The 17,726-nt window shown below is 39.7% G+C and overlaps 2 protein-coding genes across 3 annotated transcripts in view; one reads left to right on the top strand and one right to left on the bottom strand.

Moving 5' to 3' along the window:
- The window catches only part of ric1 (RIC1 homolog, RAB6A GEF complex partner 1), a 131,200-nt gene that overhangs the window by 40,141 nt on the left and 73,333 nt on the right, over positions 1–17,726 (bottom strand). Inside the window, exons 12-14 of one of the 2 annotated variants that reach the window (XM_073048365.1) lie at positions 6,643–6,846; positions 4,727–4,765; positions 4,520–4,657 (exon numbers count right to left, since the gene is read on the bottom strand). In XM_073048365.1, the coding sequence (XP_072904466.1) occupies positions 4,520–4,657; positions 4,727–4,765; positions 6,643–6,846 (381 nt within the window). The remainder of the gene's footprint in view (positions 1–4,519; positions 4,658–4,726; positions 4,766–6,642; positions 6,847–17,726) is intronic. The other variant, XM_073048366.1, reaches the window with a different exon arrangement.
- The window catches only part of ermp1 (endoplasmic reticulum metallopeptidase 1), a 127,079-nt gene that overhangs the window by 99,386 nt on the left and 9,967 nt on the right, over positions 1–17,726 (top strand). The gene's annotated exons all lie outside the window — the stretch shown is intronic.

Genomic DNA, 17,726 nt, shown 5'->3' with positions numbered 1-17,726 from the left:
GATCTATGAGCATTTGGAGAAGTACAGTCTACTCATGGATAGTGAACATGGCTTTGTGAAGGGAAGATTGTGCCTCACGAGACTGATTGAGTTTTTTGAAGAGGTAACAAAAGAAATTGATGAGGGTAGGGCAGTGGATGTGGTCTACATGGACTTTAGCAAAGCATTTGACAAGGTCCCTCATGAGAGACTCATCCAGAAAGTCATGAGGCATGGGATAAGTGGAACCTTGGCTGTTTGGATAAAAAAATTGGCTTAAAGGAAGAAAGCAGAGGGTAGTTATGGAAGGAAAGTATTCTGCCTGGAGGTATCTGTCCTGGGACCCCTGCTATTTGTGATTTTTATAAATGACCTGGATGTAAAGGTGGAAGGATGGGTGAGTAAGTCTGCGGATGACACGAAGATTGGAGGAGTTATGGTTGGAGCTATAGGCGGTTGAAGGTTACAAGAGGATATAGACAGGCTGCAGAGTTGGGCAGAAAAATGGCAGATGGAGTTCAATCCGGACAAGTGTGAGGTGATGCATTTTGGAAGGACAAACGAGAAGACTGAGTACAGGATTAATGGTCAGTTACTCAAGAGTGTGGATGAACAAAGGGACCTTGGGGTTCAAATCCATACATCCCTCAAGGTCGCTGCACAGGTTGATAGGGTAGTTAAGAAGGCCTATGGGATGCTAGGCTTCATTAACGGGGATTGAGTTCAAGAGTAGAGAGGTCATGTTGCAACTCTACAAATCTCTGGTGAGACCGCACTTAGAGTATTGTGTTCAATTCTGGTCACCTCATTATAGGAAGGATGTGGAAGCTATGGAGAAGGTGCAGAGGAGATTTACCAGGCTGTTGCCTAGATTGGAGAACAAGTCATATGAAGCAAGGTTAGCAGAGCTGGGACTTCTTTCTTTGGAGCGTAGAAGAATGAGAGGGGACTTGATAGAGGTCTACAAGATTATGAGAGGCATAGATAGGGTGGATAGTCAGTATCTGTTTCCCAGGGCACCAATAGTAAACACCAGAGGGCATATGTACAAAATTAAGGGAGGGAAGTTTAGGGGAGACATCAGGGTTAAGTTTTTTACTGAGGGTTGTGAGTGCCTGGAATGACTTGCCAGGGATGGTGGTGGAGGCTAAAACATTAGGGGTATTTAAGAGCCTCTTGGACAGGCACATGGATGAAAGAAAAATGGAGGGTTATGGAGTAGTGTGGGTTTAGTACTTTTTTTATAAGGATTATATGTGTCGGCACAACATGGAGGGCTGAAGGGCCTGTACTGTACTGTAGTGTTCTATGGTTCTAAAGTCAGGTTACTGACAGAGCCCACTCTTCTCAAGATCAACCTGTTTATGTACACCATGCCTCGATCAAAACAACCTACGGAGGACCTTAGAAGATCTGTAGAGATGCATGAAGCTAGACAAGGCTATAAAAGCATTTTTACAGACCTGAGTGCTCATCAGTCCATAGTAAGAAAAATTGTCTACAAATGGGAGGAAATTCAGTACTGTTGATATTCTCCCCAGGAGTGGGTGTCCTGCAAAGATCACACCAAGAGCACAACATGCAATGCTGAAGGAGGTGAAAAAGAACCCAAGGGTAACAGCAAAACACCTGCAGAAAGCTCTAGAACTTGCTAAAGTCTTCGTTCATGTGTCCTCTACAAGAAAAGTACTGAACAAGAATGGAAGTATACCACGGAGGAAACCACTACTCTCCAAAAAAAAACATTGCTGCACATTTTAAGTTGGCAAAAGACCACCTAGATGCTCCACAATGCTTCTGGGAGAATGTTCTGTGGACAGATGTGATAAAAGTTGATTTTTTTTTGGCAAAAATGCACACTGCTATGTTTGAAGGAAAAAGGACACTGCACACCAACACCAAAACATCATCCCAACTGTGAAGCATGGTGGAAGGAGCATCATGGTTTGGAACTGTTTTGCTGCCTCAGGGCCTGGACAGATCGCAATCATTGAGTGAACAATGAATTCAGAATTGTATCAAGACATTTTATAGGAGATTGACAGGGTAGTGGTCCATCACCTGAAGCTTAATAGAAATTGGATGATGCAACAAGACAATGATCTGAAACACAAATCAGCAACAGGATGGTTTAAAAAGAAAATTTGTGCTTTGAAAAGGCCAAGTCAGAGTCCAGACCTGAAGAGGGCTGTTCATGCAAGGTATCAAAGAAATATTGATGAACTGAAAACAGATTTGTGTGAAGGAATGCTCTAAAATTCTTCCTCATCGTTGTTCAAGTATGATCAGCAGCTACAGGAAGTGCTTGGTGGAGGTTATTGCTGCCAAAAGGAAGCGCTACCAGTTATTAACTACAAAGGTTCACATACTTTTTCCAGTCTGGACTGTGAATGATTATGCAATGTGCTCCATAATGACATGAAAAGTACAATTGTTTTTGTGTTATTAGCTTAGCAGATTGTGTTTGTTTATTATTGTGACTTGGATGAAGATCAGACCACATTTTATGATTAATTAATGCAGAAAACCAAGTAATTGCAAAGGGTTCATAAACTTTTTCTTGTAACTGAATATAATTGTCTGATTTTTCTTATCCTCTTAAAAAGATTATGCACACATTTTTCAATCTAACCAAACACTTTACAAATCAAGACAATTTTGGAAAATTATAGTTACGTCAATTGCAATGCATCAATACCCTTTAAAACTCCCAAATGGGTACCAGTTTTTCCTGGAAATCTCCTGTCTTTAGTGCCACTATTTTCTTCATTACTTAGGTAGCTTGTGAATACTTTGGTGGGCTCTTGTTCTTGGCCCAATACCAATTGTCTCAATATTGTGTCTCTACTAAAAATACAGGTGTAATGATGTAACACATGAAATCCATAAATATAATCCTTTTTATGGCACTATTTATGTAATTTATAATAAATATTTATCTTTGCACTCTCCTGCTGCCGCAAAACAAGTTTCATAATATTTAAATCAGTGATAATAAATGTGCTTCCGATTTGTTCTGAAAAGGCAGTGACTGTGTAAGGTTGTCATATTGCATGCAATGACTCATAAAATGTAATAAACCACACTGTACATTTAAGTTGTGTTAAATTGACGGCACGTGATCATATTAGCATTGGACATGAAAATCAGAACTGAAAAGACTGAAAATCTGTAATCAGAATCATATTTATTATCACTGATGTCATGAAATTTATTATTCTTGCAGTACCAATAGAGTTCAAAAAATAAAAAAGACTCAGTTGAAATAAATAAATAATGCTCAAGAGGAATAGTGATGGAGTGACCATGGACCATTGAGAAGTCTGATGGCAGAGTGCAAGTAGCTGTTTCCAAAATATTGAGTATGGGTCTACTTCTTCGCCAATAGTAGTAATAGAAAGAAGGCATGACCTCGATGACCTTACTGAGGGACTGCCATTTGAAGATTAAGTAGTTGCCCAAGCACAAGTCTCCCATATCTATTGATGATCTATTCCCTGTTATAATGTCGTAATTCTCAGAATAAAGGATTACTTGTCTGATGGCACCAGAGTTGTTAGTATTTTTCCATTATGACCATTAAAGGCATGAAAATATGAAACTTTTCTATTCTTTTGGTGTTGCTAAAATTTTGCAGTCAGCCATAAAATCAGTCTGACTAGCGGGTTGAAGGGTCAGCAAAAGGGTGAACTAAGTAGCTAAAATGCATTTTTCTATTTGAACTTTGTAACCTTATGAACTTTTGTTACCTAATGTCTTAAGCTTAGGCTTACAGCTGATAGTGTTTCATAATCATGATGCAGCACTGAGTGCAGAAAAGAGGAACATACATTGATATGGCTTAGTTACTGTCTGTTCTGTGATTAAAAATACCTTGTGCTATTATTTGCTCTTGTATTTCTGTACTGTATAAAAGAAGGAACTATTCGCTGCTTATTTGTAGTCCAGGATGCCCTGATTGTGAGGCGGACTCTTCGTGATATATCTCATAAATAAAGTGGGTTTGATCCTAGTCTTCTCGGAATCTGCGTACATTTATCTGATCAAGATAGTTAGGATTAGTTTTGCTAATGGTAAGAATTACTTTAAAGAACAGCAGATGGGGACAGTAAACTGAAACAAGCTAAAATTGAAAAGTACAGCCATATCTATGGATGGTGGGTAGAGGAGGGGGTGAGATTGTGGAGAAGGTAGGGATTACCAGAAATTGTTAGATTGATATTAAGCCATAAGATGTTAAATGTATCTACATGAAAGAAAGACAAATGGCTAGTCCATGATGTTAAGCCAAGCATCACTGAATTAACATAGGAAGTTATAAAGAAAATGGCATGGACGGGAGTAGCATGGATAAGTTAAATCTAGAGTCACTGTGAAGACCTACTTGGTGAAGAATTGTACTTCAGTGAAACACCCAAGGATATCCATGGAAGCACATCTTAACGTAATGTTTTTGAGATGGGCTCAGTAGAATAATTAGCAGGAAAATACAAAAAACCCTCAAAAATAAGATAGAATAGTAATTCTAATGACAGCTTACCTGTGTAATATTTCCAAAAAGTTTCCATTTTCTTGTAAATAAAGCGTAGTGTGCAATTCCATATTTGCCTGCCACAGCAACACACTGACCCAGACGATCTATTGCTGTGAACTGAGGAAATAGCGAATGGAATGAAGACTAAAATTAAATTCTAATTAACGAGGCTTCTTGATTTCATAATTCAGTTAACGGGAAAAAAATCCTCACCTTTATTGGCCAATTACTCTCTAGATAGGTACTGTGGATCTACAAAGAGAGAAAAAAAATTACACAAATCTAAATATTGAAAATCCTATATAGAAATAACTGCATTTAGTACTGTTCCAATGAATTGTTCCTCCAGCAATCAACAGGTTATTTCCCTGTTAAAGATACTAAAAGGATATGAATTTCTCTCATATACCTCAGACAAGTGAAAACCTCTGTAACATACTGAGCCGAATAGTATACAAGACGTCATGATTCAGGTCAATGTGAAATGTCAAGGTCATTTATTGGGCTGAAAGTAATATCCCAGGTGGTTAATTCAGGACTGCAATGGAGTAACTTTTAATTTGTGCTGTAATTGCAATTAGTTTATTATTGTCACTGTTTCAGTAAGAAGTGTTTTAACTTACCTGTTCATTGAATGCCACTCCCCCATGGGAGGCAGGGATTGGCCCATGTAAAGAGCATTGCAGCCCCTCCCACTAGCTTCCATTTAACTGATGATATCACGGCACTGGTATCTTAAATCTAGCGTACAGTAATCATGCAATCTCTTTTAAATATCATGTTTCCATTGTTACGGGACCACAGTTTCATTTACTGTGGGTGTCACTTTAAAACGCCTGGATGAGGGACAATGACATCAGTATAACAAGCTGCGACAGATCACTGGGACTTTCAGAAAGAAGGAGAAAAAGAAAGAGAGAGTGGAAGCTTTGGACCGCAAGCTGCTGGTAGTAGTTTGCTGTGACAATGGGTGAAGTCTGATACTTTCCCATGGACTGATCAACGGCACACAGTGCACATTGGATGTGTGACTGTCACTTCGTATGATCCATATGTGGATTTCGTTGGAGTATTCTGTGCCGACCACTTTTGTTAACCCTTACATGGTTTCAGGTCTGTTATGTGGTGACCACCTGTACTAAGGTATATTCTGTGACTGTCACCTTTGGGATATTTCTACAGGGATTTTGGAATGACTTGATGGATAGGATCTTCGGCAACTATTACTTCAATTTCCCAGAGTGGAATCTGTGGAGTTTTTCGTAATCGCCTCCTTGCTACATTTTAATGTGGATTTACAAATCTCTCCCCTCATTTACTCCGTGGATTACTGGACCTTTCTAGTTTGCCATCTTAAGACTTTAAGAACTGTTCCTAAGCTTGACAGTTTGGGAGCCACACACATGCATAACACTGTTAACTTCTCTTTATTTCATTTAATTTTCTATATTTTGAGTAGATACTAATAAAGATAGTTTAACATTAAAATCTGACTCGATTTGTGATCTATTGCTGCTAGTACATAACCACCAGATAGATGAGGATGCCGTGGAAAGAGTAGATATTGGGAGCGTGCTACAGTAAAGTGAGTCAGATGCACACTTCAGGTAAATATTTGCCACTGTGTGGTATGTCTAGTGTCTGTTTTGAACTGTAAATAAATTGTTAACTTACTTATCCACAATGAGTGTCTTCTGAACCCACTCACCAAACCTGCAGACCTGATTTTCCACAATAGTCACGTGTAAAGAAACAGTGAATAGCTTTTGCTTGCAATCCAGACAGAATATTCCATACAGAAGTACACAACGATAGTCAAAGTTAAACAGAATGCAGATTATGGTGTTACAGAGGCAGTGCAATGCAGGTAGACAAAGTAAATTGGGACGAGGTAGTTTGGGACATCAAAAGTTTATCTCTTACATATTAATTGAAAAATGCTTATCAATTCAAGGGAGCCAAAATGCTGAATTTCAGGCACTGAAAAATTCCTTGTTGTTTTGTCAAAGTATGGACTGAAATTAAATGGTACCATGTTGTGAAATACACTATAGTATGTTTCTCATGAACAACAGATCTTGCAATGACTATCAAGTTTAACAAAGGTATGTGAATTCAGAAATCATCACCTGTACAATATGCCAGTGCCTGTGTCCTAATAAAGTGCTTAAATCCTGAGGAATTAGAATGTCATCTGAAAGAGGATTCTTTTCCCTGACTGGCTGGTGCCCTGAATTTGCTGATGCGGTACTTGAATTCTGATTCTGCAATGCATCACCACAATTCAAATAAAGACGATCCTCCCCTTGCAGAAGTACTTGTTCCTGGTTATTCTGGGGGAAAAATAGATACCAATTGTTAAATATTTGAATTTCCTATTCAGAAAGTTTCTCCCCCAAAGACAGACAAAATAAGGGGGTGCCGAAATAAAAGTTCAAGATAAATTTGTTATTAATCATGTGAATTAAGAAATGTAAACCAAACTTAAGATCAAGCTTATTCTGCTATTCAATACCATCTAAGATCCTCGCTAAATTTACTATCTGATCGTCAGATCCTGTTAGTGTTCAAAGTTCTATACAACTTTACCCTGAACGCCCAACCCAAAGGTAAATATGCAGGAAATTTACAACCCTCTGTATTAAGAAATTCTCAATTCAATCCTAAATGGCTGACATCTTAGCCTGAGACTCTCATCTTATTTAGGGCTCTCTAGCTAGTGGAAACAACATTGCAGCATTTACGCAAGCTTCCCACTATACATTTCAAATGAACTCTACATAATTTTTTCTGGAAGCAGGCCAATTTTAATATCTTCCTTAAAATAATATTCCCAGAGTACTTCCTAAGAAGGTTGGCGTCATTCAATGTCTGTAGTGAGATGCTGAAGATGTTCTATAGGTCAGTTGTGGAGAGCGCCCTCTTCTTTGTGGTGGCGTGTTGGGGAGGAAGCATTAAGAAGTGGGACGCCTCACGTCTTAATAAGCTGGTAAGGAAGGCGGGCTCTGTCGTGGGCAAAGTACTGGAGAGTTTAACATCGGTAGCTGAGCGAAGGGCGCTGAGTAGACTACGGTCAATTATGGATAACTCTGAACATCCTCTACATAGCACCATCCAGAGACAGAGAAGCAGTTTCAGCGACAGGTTACTATCGATGCAATGCTCCTCAGACAGGATGAAGAGGTCAATACTCCCCAATGCCATTAGGCTTTACAATTCTACCGCCAGGACTTAAGAACTTTTTAAAAGCTATTATTAATGCTTTTTGAGATAGTGATTTAGATGCATATCATATTTTTTACTAAGTATTGTATGTAATTAGTTTTGCTACAACAAGTGTATGGGACATTGGAAAAAAAGTTGAATTTCCCCATGGGGATGAATAAAGTATCTATCTATCTATCTATCTATCAATAATAAATCCAGAAAATTCTTGATCCAAGGGAAGAACAGATATTTTGACAGAGGCCAAACTTGCATACATTTCAAGTGCCTTTAGCAAGGATGTTTAACTCATGGTGAAACAAAAATGTTAGAAATTTTGTTTCTAAGTTAGTATGTAGAACTTACCATCAGCATTGAACCATAAGCTGAAAAAGGAAACTTTAAGCATTTGATTATGCAAACGTAAGTTTTTCTTCTGGATTCTATGCCTTGTGGTAATAGAACCAAAATTTAGATTGCAGAAATAACATGATGGGTTTAGTCAGTCTGGTTTCATCCTCAAAACTTTTTGAAAATAGTGAATAACACAAGACCACATTTTGAAATGCTAATAAGCTGAAACGTTTTGTCCACTAAAACTTCTAGGTTATAACTATACAGATATCAAACATATAGATGAACTATACAGATATCAAACATACCTACACTATATAGCTCATGTTCTAATAATCAGGAAAACAATGTGAAGATAGTACAATCAACTGGGAAGGTCATTAAGAGCCTCCATCACCCAGGACATTCTCCTTTCTCATTGCTACCACCAAGGAGGAGGTACAGGAGCCTGAAGGTACACACTCAGTGATTTAGCTTCAGCTTTGCCATCAGATTTCTGGATGGACACTATCTAACTACTTTTTTTTTGCACTACTTATTTAATTTAACCTTTTAATTATTTATATACACTTCTTACTGTCAGTTACAGTTTAATTATGTATTGCATCGTACTGCTGCCATATAACAACAAATTTCACGACATACGCCAGTGATATTTGACTGGGAGTCCTGTGATATAAAAGGACTAGATGGGATAAAGTCTGGCAAGTAGGTTCAGAATAGTTTCCTTCATTGATACGTAGCAGTCCCAATGAGAGAGCAAGCGATAATGGTCCTGCTATTAGGGAATGAGACAGGGCAGGTGACAGAAGTTTGTATAAGGGAATACTTTGCATCCAGTGACCACAATGCGATTAGTTTCAAAGTAAACATGCAAGAAGCTAGGTTTGGTCTGTGGATTGAGATTCTAAATTGGATTAAGGCCAATTTTGATGGCATCAGAAATTATCTGGCAAGCGTGGACTAGAACAGGTTGTTTTCTGGAAAAGATAAACTTTGTAAGTGGGAGGCCTTCAAAAATGAAATTTTGAGAGTACAAAGTTTGCAAGTGCCTGTCAGGAAAAAAAGGTATTGAACTGCAGGAAACCTTTGGCTTGAAGAGATATTAATACACTGGTTAAGATAAAAAAAAAGGAGATGCATGGCAGATATGGGCAAGTACCGTAGATTCCGGATTTTAAGCCGCTACTTTTTTCCCACATTTTGAACAGCTTTGAACTTTGCGGCCTTTAATACAGAGCGGCTAATACATGATTTTTTTCATGCCGCCTCGTAAACATTTTGCCTCATAACAGTAGACCAATAAAATTGATGAGTAGTTCACAGAGGTCCAATGAAATTGTACGATAAATCAAGCGCACTTTCACAATTAAATTATTGTAAATCAGTCATTTGTACTCACCCTCATCAACATGGAAAACACTCGAAGCATTGTGCTGCCTTATGACAGTTATTTAGTTTATAATATTTTCGCTTAGTAATTCATTTTCTAGTTAAAGTTAGAAGAGTTTTAACTATATTTGTTTTCTGTACTACATCGCGGGATGCTATGACGTCACACCCGGTTTCGCGGTGTCTTGTGGGAAAAATGCCGTTTGCGATAAACGGAAAGGAGGGGGTCGAGCGGCGGAGCGAAACGCTGCTTTTAAGTTAAAGGCGATCAATAACTTTTCCTGGTAGGCTGCAGTATATATATTTTTTACCAGTCGTTAGGAGATATTGGAATGTTGTTCAGTAAAGGAGTATACGCAACGTATATTTAAAAGTAGCCGCGTTACGGGCACGGTTCGAAAAAAAGCATTTGCAATATGTATTTGTTTTTGTTACCATATGGATTTAATTAAAAGTTAAAAAATCCTCACGTGTAATATCTTTCTGTGTAAATATCTCATATTACAACGTGGGACACCTGCGGCCGAAAATCCGGTGCGGCCTTTACAATTAAAAAATTGATTTTATTTCTAAAATTAGAGCCAGCGGCTTTTAATCAGGTGCGCTCTGTAGTCCGGAATCTACGGTAATAACAAATGAGGTGCTTATGGAGTATAAGAAATGCACGAGAACACTTAAAGAAATCAGGAAAGCTAAAAGAAGGTATGAAGTTGCTCTTGCAGACAAGGTGCAAACTTGAGATATGCAGCAATGTTTCTTTTGGAGAGCAGTGTTTTCCTCTGTGGTGTCCTTCCATGAACATCATTTGTGTTCAGTACTTTTCCTATAGTGGACATGTAACAGAGACTTTAGCAAGTTCTAGAGATTTATGCAGGTCTTTTGCTATTATCCTTGGGTTCTTTTTCACCTCTTTCAACATTGCACATTGTACTCTTGGTGTGATCTTTATAGGATGCCCACTCCTAGGGAGGATAGAAACAGTACTGAGTTTCCTCCATTTGTAGACAATCTCTCTTACTCTGGACTGATAAACAAGTACAGGAGATGAGATGTTATGTTGAAATTGTATAAGATGTTGATGAGGCCTAACTGGGAGTATTGTGTGCAGTTCTAGTCACCTATCTACAGGAAAAATGTAAACAAGGTTGAAAGAGTACAGAAAATATTTATTAAGGATGTTGCTGGGTCTGGAGGACCTGATTTATAAGGAAAGATTGAATAGGCTAGGACTGCATTCTTTAGAACCTAGAGACTGTGAGATTTGATAGAGCTATACAAAATTATGAGGGGTATAGATAGGGCAAATGCAAGCAGGCTTTTTCCTATGAGTTTGGGTGGGACTACAACCAGGTAATGGGCTAAGGATGAAAGGTGATGAGTTCAAAGTTAACATGAGGGGAATCTTCTTCACTCAAAGGGTCACGAGAATGTGGAATGAGCTGCCAACACAAGTGGTGCATGCAAGCTCTATTTCAATGTTTCAGATAAGTTTGGAAAGGTACAGTTGGAAGAAAGTTTGTGAACCCTTTGCAATTATGCATTAGTTTTCTGCATTAATTAACTCATAAAATGTGGTCTGATCTTCAACTAAGTCACAATAATACACAAATACAATCTACCTAAACTAATAACACACAATTGTACTACTTCTTGTCAATACTGAGTATAGCATTTAAACTATCACAGTCTAGGTTCAAAAAAAGTATTACCTCTGGAGTAATGCCTCCTACAAAACCTATTTGGAGTCAGGTGTTCCAATTAATGAGATGAGATTGGAGGTGTGGGTTGTAGAGGTGCCTTGCCCCATAAAACAGACACACAAAGTCAGGTTACTGCTCTTCTCAAGAAAGATCCGTTTATGTGCACCATGCCTTGATCAAAGCAACCTTCAGAGGGCCTTAGAAGAACTGTAGATATGGTTGAAGCAGGAAAAGGTTACAAAAGCATTTCTACAGACCTGAGTGTTCATTAGTCCACAGTAAGAGAAACTGTCTACAAATGGAGGAAATTCAGTACTGTTTCTACTCTGCTTAGAAGTGAACATCCTGCGAAGATCACACCAATGTGTGATGCTGAAGGAGAAAAAGAATCCAAGGGTAACAGCAAAAGACCAGCTGAAAGCTCTAGAACCTGCTCATGCAGCACACACAAAATGCTTTATGAACTCAGCAGGCCAGGCAGCATCTACAGAAAAGAGTACAGTCGATGCTTCAGACTGAAAACCTTCACCAGGACTGGAAAATAAAAAGATGAGGAGCCCAGTAAGAAAGTGGGGGAGGGGGGGGGGGGGGTGAAGAAGACCAACAAGGTAGGTGAAACTGAGGGGGGGGGGGGGTGAAGTAAATAGCTGGAAAGTTGATTAGTGAAAGAGATACAGGACTGGAGAAGGGGGAATCTGACAGGAGGACAGAAGGCCATGAGTCTCTGTTCATTAGTCCACTTTAAGAAAAACACTGAACAAGAATGGTGTTCATGGAAAGATACCACAGAGGAAATCATTGCTCTCCAAAAAAAAAGCATTGCTGCACATCTCAAGTTCGCAAAAGGCCACCTAGATGTTCCACATTCCTTCTGGGACAATGCTCTGCACAGATGAGAGAAAAGTTGAACTTTTCGACAGAATTGCATACCACTGTATTTGGAGGAAAGGGCTCTGCACACCAACACCATAACCTCATCCCAACTGTGAAGCATGTTGGAAGGTGTATTATAGTTTGGGGCTGCTTTACTGCCTCAGGGCCTGGACAGCTTGTAATCATTAAGGGAAGAATGAATTCAAAATTGTATCAGGACATTCACCTGGAAGTTGGATGAAGCAACAAGACAATGATCTGAAACACAAGAGTAAATCAGCAACAGAATAGTTGAAATAGAAAATCCTTGTTTTGGAATGGCCAAGTCAGAGTCCAGACCTTAACCCAATTGAGATACTGTGGCATGATCTGAACAGGGCTATTCATGCAAGGTATCCCAGAAATATTGGTGAACTGAAAAACTTTTGTATGGAGGAATGATCTAACATTCCTCCTCGCTATTGTGCAGCTGCAGGAGACGTTTGGCGAAGGTTACTGCTGCTAAAGGAGGTTCCACCAGTTATTAAATACAAGGACTCAAATACCTTTACCAGCCTGGACTGTGAATGATTAAACAATGTGTTCAATAAAGACAGGAAATATACAATTGTTTGCATGTTATTAGTTTAGGCAGATTGTGTCTGTCTGTTATTGTGACTTAGATGAAGATCAGACCAGATGTTATGGGTAATTAATGCAGAAAACCAGGTAATTGCAAAGGGTTCACTAAGTTTTTCTTGCAACTGTACATGGATAGTAGGGGTATGGAGGGCAATGGTCCCAGTGCAGGCTGATGGAAGTAGGGAGTAGGCAGTCTAAGTGGTTTTGGCATGGACTAGGTGGGCCAAAGGGTCTGATTCAAAGCTGTACTTCTCTATGACTCCATATTAAACTTGATTCTGATACAGAAAGGGGAAAGATTGCTTATATTTCCCTGTGTATAGAAGTGTGTTCAAAAATATTTGTTTTTGACTGAAATAAATCTTTCTAAATAGTTACATGGCAGTTCCAACATTTTATAAAGTTGATTATTCAGTTTTTGAAAACAGTAACATTCTTGAAAGGCCATTGGTGTTATAAAATAATCAAGCCAACATCAAATTACAGCAATTAAATATAAAAGTAGACACCAGTGGAAAACAGCAATTTTTAAAGAGACATTGTCACGTCAGATCAATGATCAAAGTTCTCTTGTCAGGTGGGAGGGACTGTAAAAACACATTATAGAAAAAGTCAATAAATTAACTGACTTGCCAATTGTTTCCACTAAAGTATCAATAAGTTATCCTTCTGATGGATTCATCCCACAGCATTAACACGCATTGTTACAAATAAATGTTGATTAACAGTTTAGAAAATTACACGATAAGAACATTAAGACACGAGGAAAATAGGCCATTTGGTCCATCCCAACCCTATTCTTCTGCCTTCTTCCTGTAACCTTTGATGCTCTTACTAATCAATAACCTATTAAACTCTGCATTAAATATACCCAATAACTTGGCATCCACAGCTGTCTGTGGCAATGAATTCCAGATTCACCATCTTCTGACTTAAGAAGTTCCCTTTCCTTTTGCTCTAAATGGGCATCCTATTCTGAAGCTGTGCCCTCTGGTCCTAGACTGCCCCCTATAGGATCCATCCTCTCCATATCCACTCTCTCTAGACCTTTCAATATTCCACAGGTTTCAACGAAATCTCCCTCTCATTCTTCTGAAGTCCAGTCGAGTACAGGCCCAGACCATTCAAATGCTCTTCAGATGTTAACCCTTTCATTCCCAGGATCTTTCTCAGGAACCTCTCTAATACCTGCATCCTTTCCTAGATATGGGACAAGAACTGCTCACAATACTCCAAGTGTGGTCTAAACCTCAACATTACATCCTTGCTTGTATCTTTTTGAATTCAGTAAAACATCTTCTTCATCTCTTACATTAGTAACTCTCAATGGGGCTGGTTACATGTCCTAAGAGGGCATTAGAGGAAGCAGAAATTGCCAGGGGATGTTTGGGAGGGGGGTAGTTGGGGGGGGGGGTGCATTAAGTGGCACCCTAACTTGAGGCATGAGACCTGACCGACCATTAGTAGAGTAGGTAAATAAAAGGCTGAGGCACTGGAACAACCACAGCTCTGCAGGCAGTGAGCACTCATCATCACAATGCACCTGAAACTCAGCAATTTCATCCAACCATACCAACCAAACAGGCATAACTGGGGATGCATAAATTAGTAACCACGGTGCCCAACAGTTCCCCTCAACTTGCAGCACTGACCAAGTTCATGCAATTTAACAATTGGTAAGTTAAGTACACCTCTCAAATTTCTCTACAGATCTACAGAAAACAGGTTGCATAACGATACAGCGGTGGCTGGAACCAAATGGTGAAATATAACCATATAACCATTACAGCACAGAAACAGGCCATCTTGGCCCTTCTAGTCCATGCTGAATGCTTACTCTCACCTAGTCCCACTGACCTGCACTCATCCCATAACCCTCCATTCCTTTCCAGTCCATATACCTATCCAATTTTTTTTAAAATGACATTTAAAAAAAATGAAATAGAGCTAATCAGTAAACCTGCCAAACCCAAGGATTCCTCTTGAAGTGTTCAAAGCAACCTTGGCTTCATATGTGTGGAATTCATCTTTGCCTGATCTTCCTCTGTGTGCCACTACCAGCGTTCCACTTATAACTCACTGCCATCGTCAACACCTGATAGGCACTTCCAGTTTGTGTTAATTCTTTATTTTAATTTAGCCCTATAAATGATGGATAAATATTTCTGAGTCTGAAGGTGTTGAAACCTTGAATTCTAATGCTGCTAAGAAACAGAAACTGCAGAGAGTGCGTCAATACAATGTTACATACCTGGAGTATAGTTTTATTCCATTCCTGTCAGATCAACGATGCCCCACATGTCCTATTTGTAATACTGTACTGTCTAATGAAACCATTAAACCATCAAGATAGCAGGAACACTTCGTAAAAGACACCCTGAAAAAGCTACTTATGGTATTACCCAGTTCCAGAAGATGAAAGAAGCACTTGAAAAGCTTTGCACGCTCCAGTCATTTGCCAAGAAAGCTAAAAATGGCCTTGATAGTGGTCTCATACACGGTGAAAGATTAATAATGCCTGTTGTATTAGAAGTGCTCACCATTGTTCTCAAATTGGATACCAGTATTTTAAAATCAATTCCTCTGAGTAATAACTCTACAGCTCATTGTGTTGACGAAATGAGTGAAGACACTGAGTATCAACTACGCACAGAGCTACAACAAACAGAATATGGGGAACAACTGGATTAGTCAACAGTGTGAGACAACGAGGTATTGCTAATAGCATATGTAAGGTTTAACAAAAATGGAGAAGTTTATGAAGAAATTCTCCATTGTAAAAAAGTTAAAAACAAATATCAATGGAGAATCAGTCTATTACGAGCTCAAAATGTGTATTGAGGATAAAAGTATTCTGATTATGAAAATGATTTCCTGTGCAACAGATGGAGCACCATATGACAGGTTGCCATGATGGTTTAGTGGCATTTATGGAAAAAGAAATTCCAAGTCTGTTTGCAATCCATTGTGTAATTATCGTCAACATCTCACAGCCAAAAACCTCAGCCAGCGATTTTCAAGCCTGACTCTTGTAATATCTGCTATCAACAAAATTAAAGCTCATCCATTAAATAGCAGAAAATTTTGCCAATTATGCCAAGATAACAAAAAGTCTGAACACTTGCTTCACACTGAAGTGCGTTGGTTGTCAAAAGGCTGCTGCTTAAAATGTTTCTTTGATCTTTTCGACTGTTGAATTTTTACTCAAAGTCAACAAGAACTTGGGAAACAAGCTTAAACTTCTACGTGGAGATGTGGCATACCTAGACAAAATGAATGTTCTAAATATGAAACTGCAGGCTGAGAATTTCAATTTAATCCAGGCAAAAGTGCAGTGTCCACTTTTATAGGAAAATTGGAAATATGTAAGCAAAACAATGGGAGGGGAATGTTCTCAGTTTCCCTGCATGGAAAGTATGGCACTCTCTTTTTACAGATGGTGATTTGCAAGAGTACTGCTTACACCTGCAGTCACTGAAGAAGGATTTTCAGAATCAATTTAAGGATTTGAATGATCTGGAAATCCATACTGGGTAATTAATCCATTTCTTTGCAAGTGGAAGTACCGGAAGAGAGCTTCCAAGAAGAAATTATTGAAATTCAGAATAAAGAAGCAAAAACTCTTCAAAAAAATGTCAGTCTTTGTGGTATGTGGCTACACAGTCATACAAAGTTTCCTGGTCTATGGAGAAGAACCAAGCTATTCTTCATTGTAATTCCATCCTACCTTGTTGAAAAAGGCTTCAGTGCAGTGAACCATGTACTCACAAAAAAAACAGAAGCCACCTGGACATTGTTGTGTGGAGATTTAAGGCTGATTTATACTTCTGCATAGGCTCTACGCTGTAGCCTATGTAAGTGGCCTACGCCATTGTGAGCATTTATACTTGTGCACTGGTGTGTCTGTGTTGCTCTGCAATTCACTGCCAAAACACTAGTTGGTGGTGGGGTTTCTATGCCACTGAGTTGAGTTTCTTCGTGTACTTTAAACAATGGCGGCTGAAACTGAGCACATCATGTTAGAGTTGGAGCTAATAAATGTTGAACGAGAGTTACTTTTATTGAAATTACTGCAACGCAGAAAAGAGAGAAGACATTCAAATCATTTTCCTCTTCTCTCTCAATTTGAAAATGGCGGAGAAGCTGCTGCAACCGGAAATGCATACGAGGAAATGCGACGCTACCAAGTGGACCAATCACAGTTGTTGCGGTCTGTGTCGCCACGACGTGTAGTTACATTTTTGGGGAAGTGCGCGTCAGACTATGGCGTAGGGTAGTGGTCACCAACCTGTCGATCTCGATCGACTGGTCGATCTTTGAGACTTTCCCAGTAGATCCCGAAAAAAAATGAAAAATAAGTACACAAATACTGTTGAGAGATTGTTTTCGGGATGTGGGGTTTTCGTTCTGTTCTTTCTGCCCAGTGCACATGCGCAAAGGTCCCCCGCACTACACTGTGTACTTCAGTGGTCCCCAACCACCGGGCCGCGAGGGAACAATATGAGTCAGTTGCACCTTTCCTCATTCCCTGTCACGCCCACTGTTGAACTTGAACCCATGCGAGGTCATCAGTCGCCTAAACGCGCGGCTGCGGGAAGAGCCGATGCTACAGGCCCGGAGCGCGGCCGGTGGGAAGACCCGATGCTATAGGGCCAGAGCGCGGACAGATGGGCGCCGCCTCTGAACCTGTTTAGCACACCGAATGTTCGTGGGGAATCCAGTGCTAAAATATTTGCAGACGACCTAATTTGGGCTCAAGGTTTCGTAAGTATCAGAGCAGCTACCTCGCTGCGATCTAATGAAACAAACTTTTGTCAGTCGATAGATCCTACAAGGAGGGCGGACGCGGGCCTCTCGCTCTCCTCGCTCGGCTGGTCATTCTGTCTGAACTGCAACCGCTGTGGCCCTGGCACGGGGACCTCTGGTCCTGACCTTGTCCTCTCACCCCACCCATGACCAGCCACACCTGGCCAGGGCGTCTGGCGGCAGGCGGGCAGAGGATGGAGTTTGGGCCAGGAGGCTGTCTAATGAGGCAATGAAGCCCTCAAAACTGCTTTGGTACCTTGAGT

This window comes from Hemitrygon akajei, chromosome 6 (assembly GCF_048418815.1).
Source record: "Hemitrygon akajei chromosome 6, sHemAka1.3, whole genome shotgun sequence".
Classification (NCBI taxonomy): domain Eukaryota; kingdom Metazoa; phylum Chordata; class Chondrichthyes; order Myliobatiformes; family Dasyatidae; genus Hemitrygon; species Hemitrygon akajei.
The sequence above is the reverse complement of the archived record's forward strand: the minus strand, read 5'-3'. Positions and strand labels throughout refer to the sequence as shown.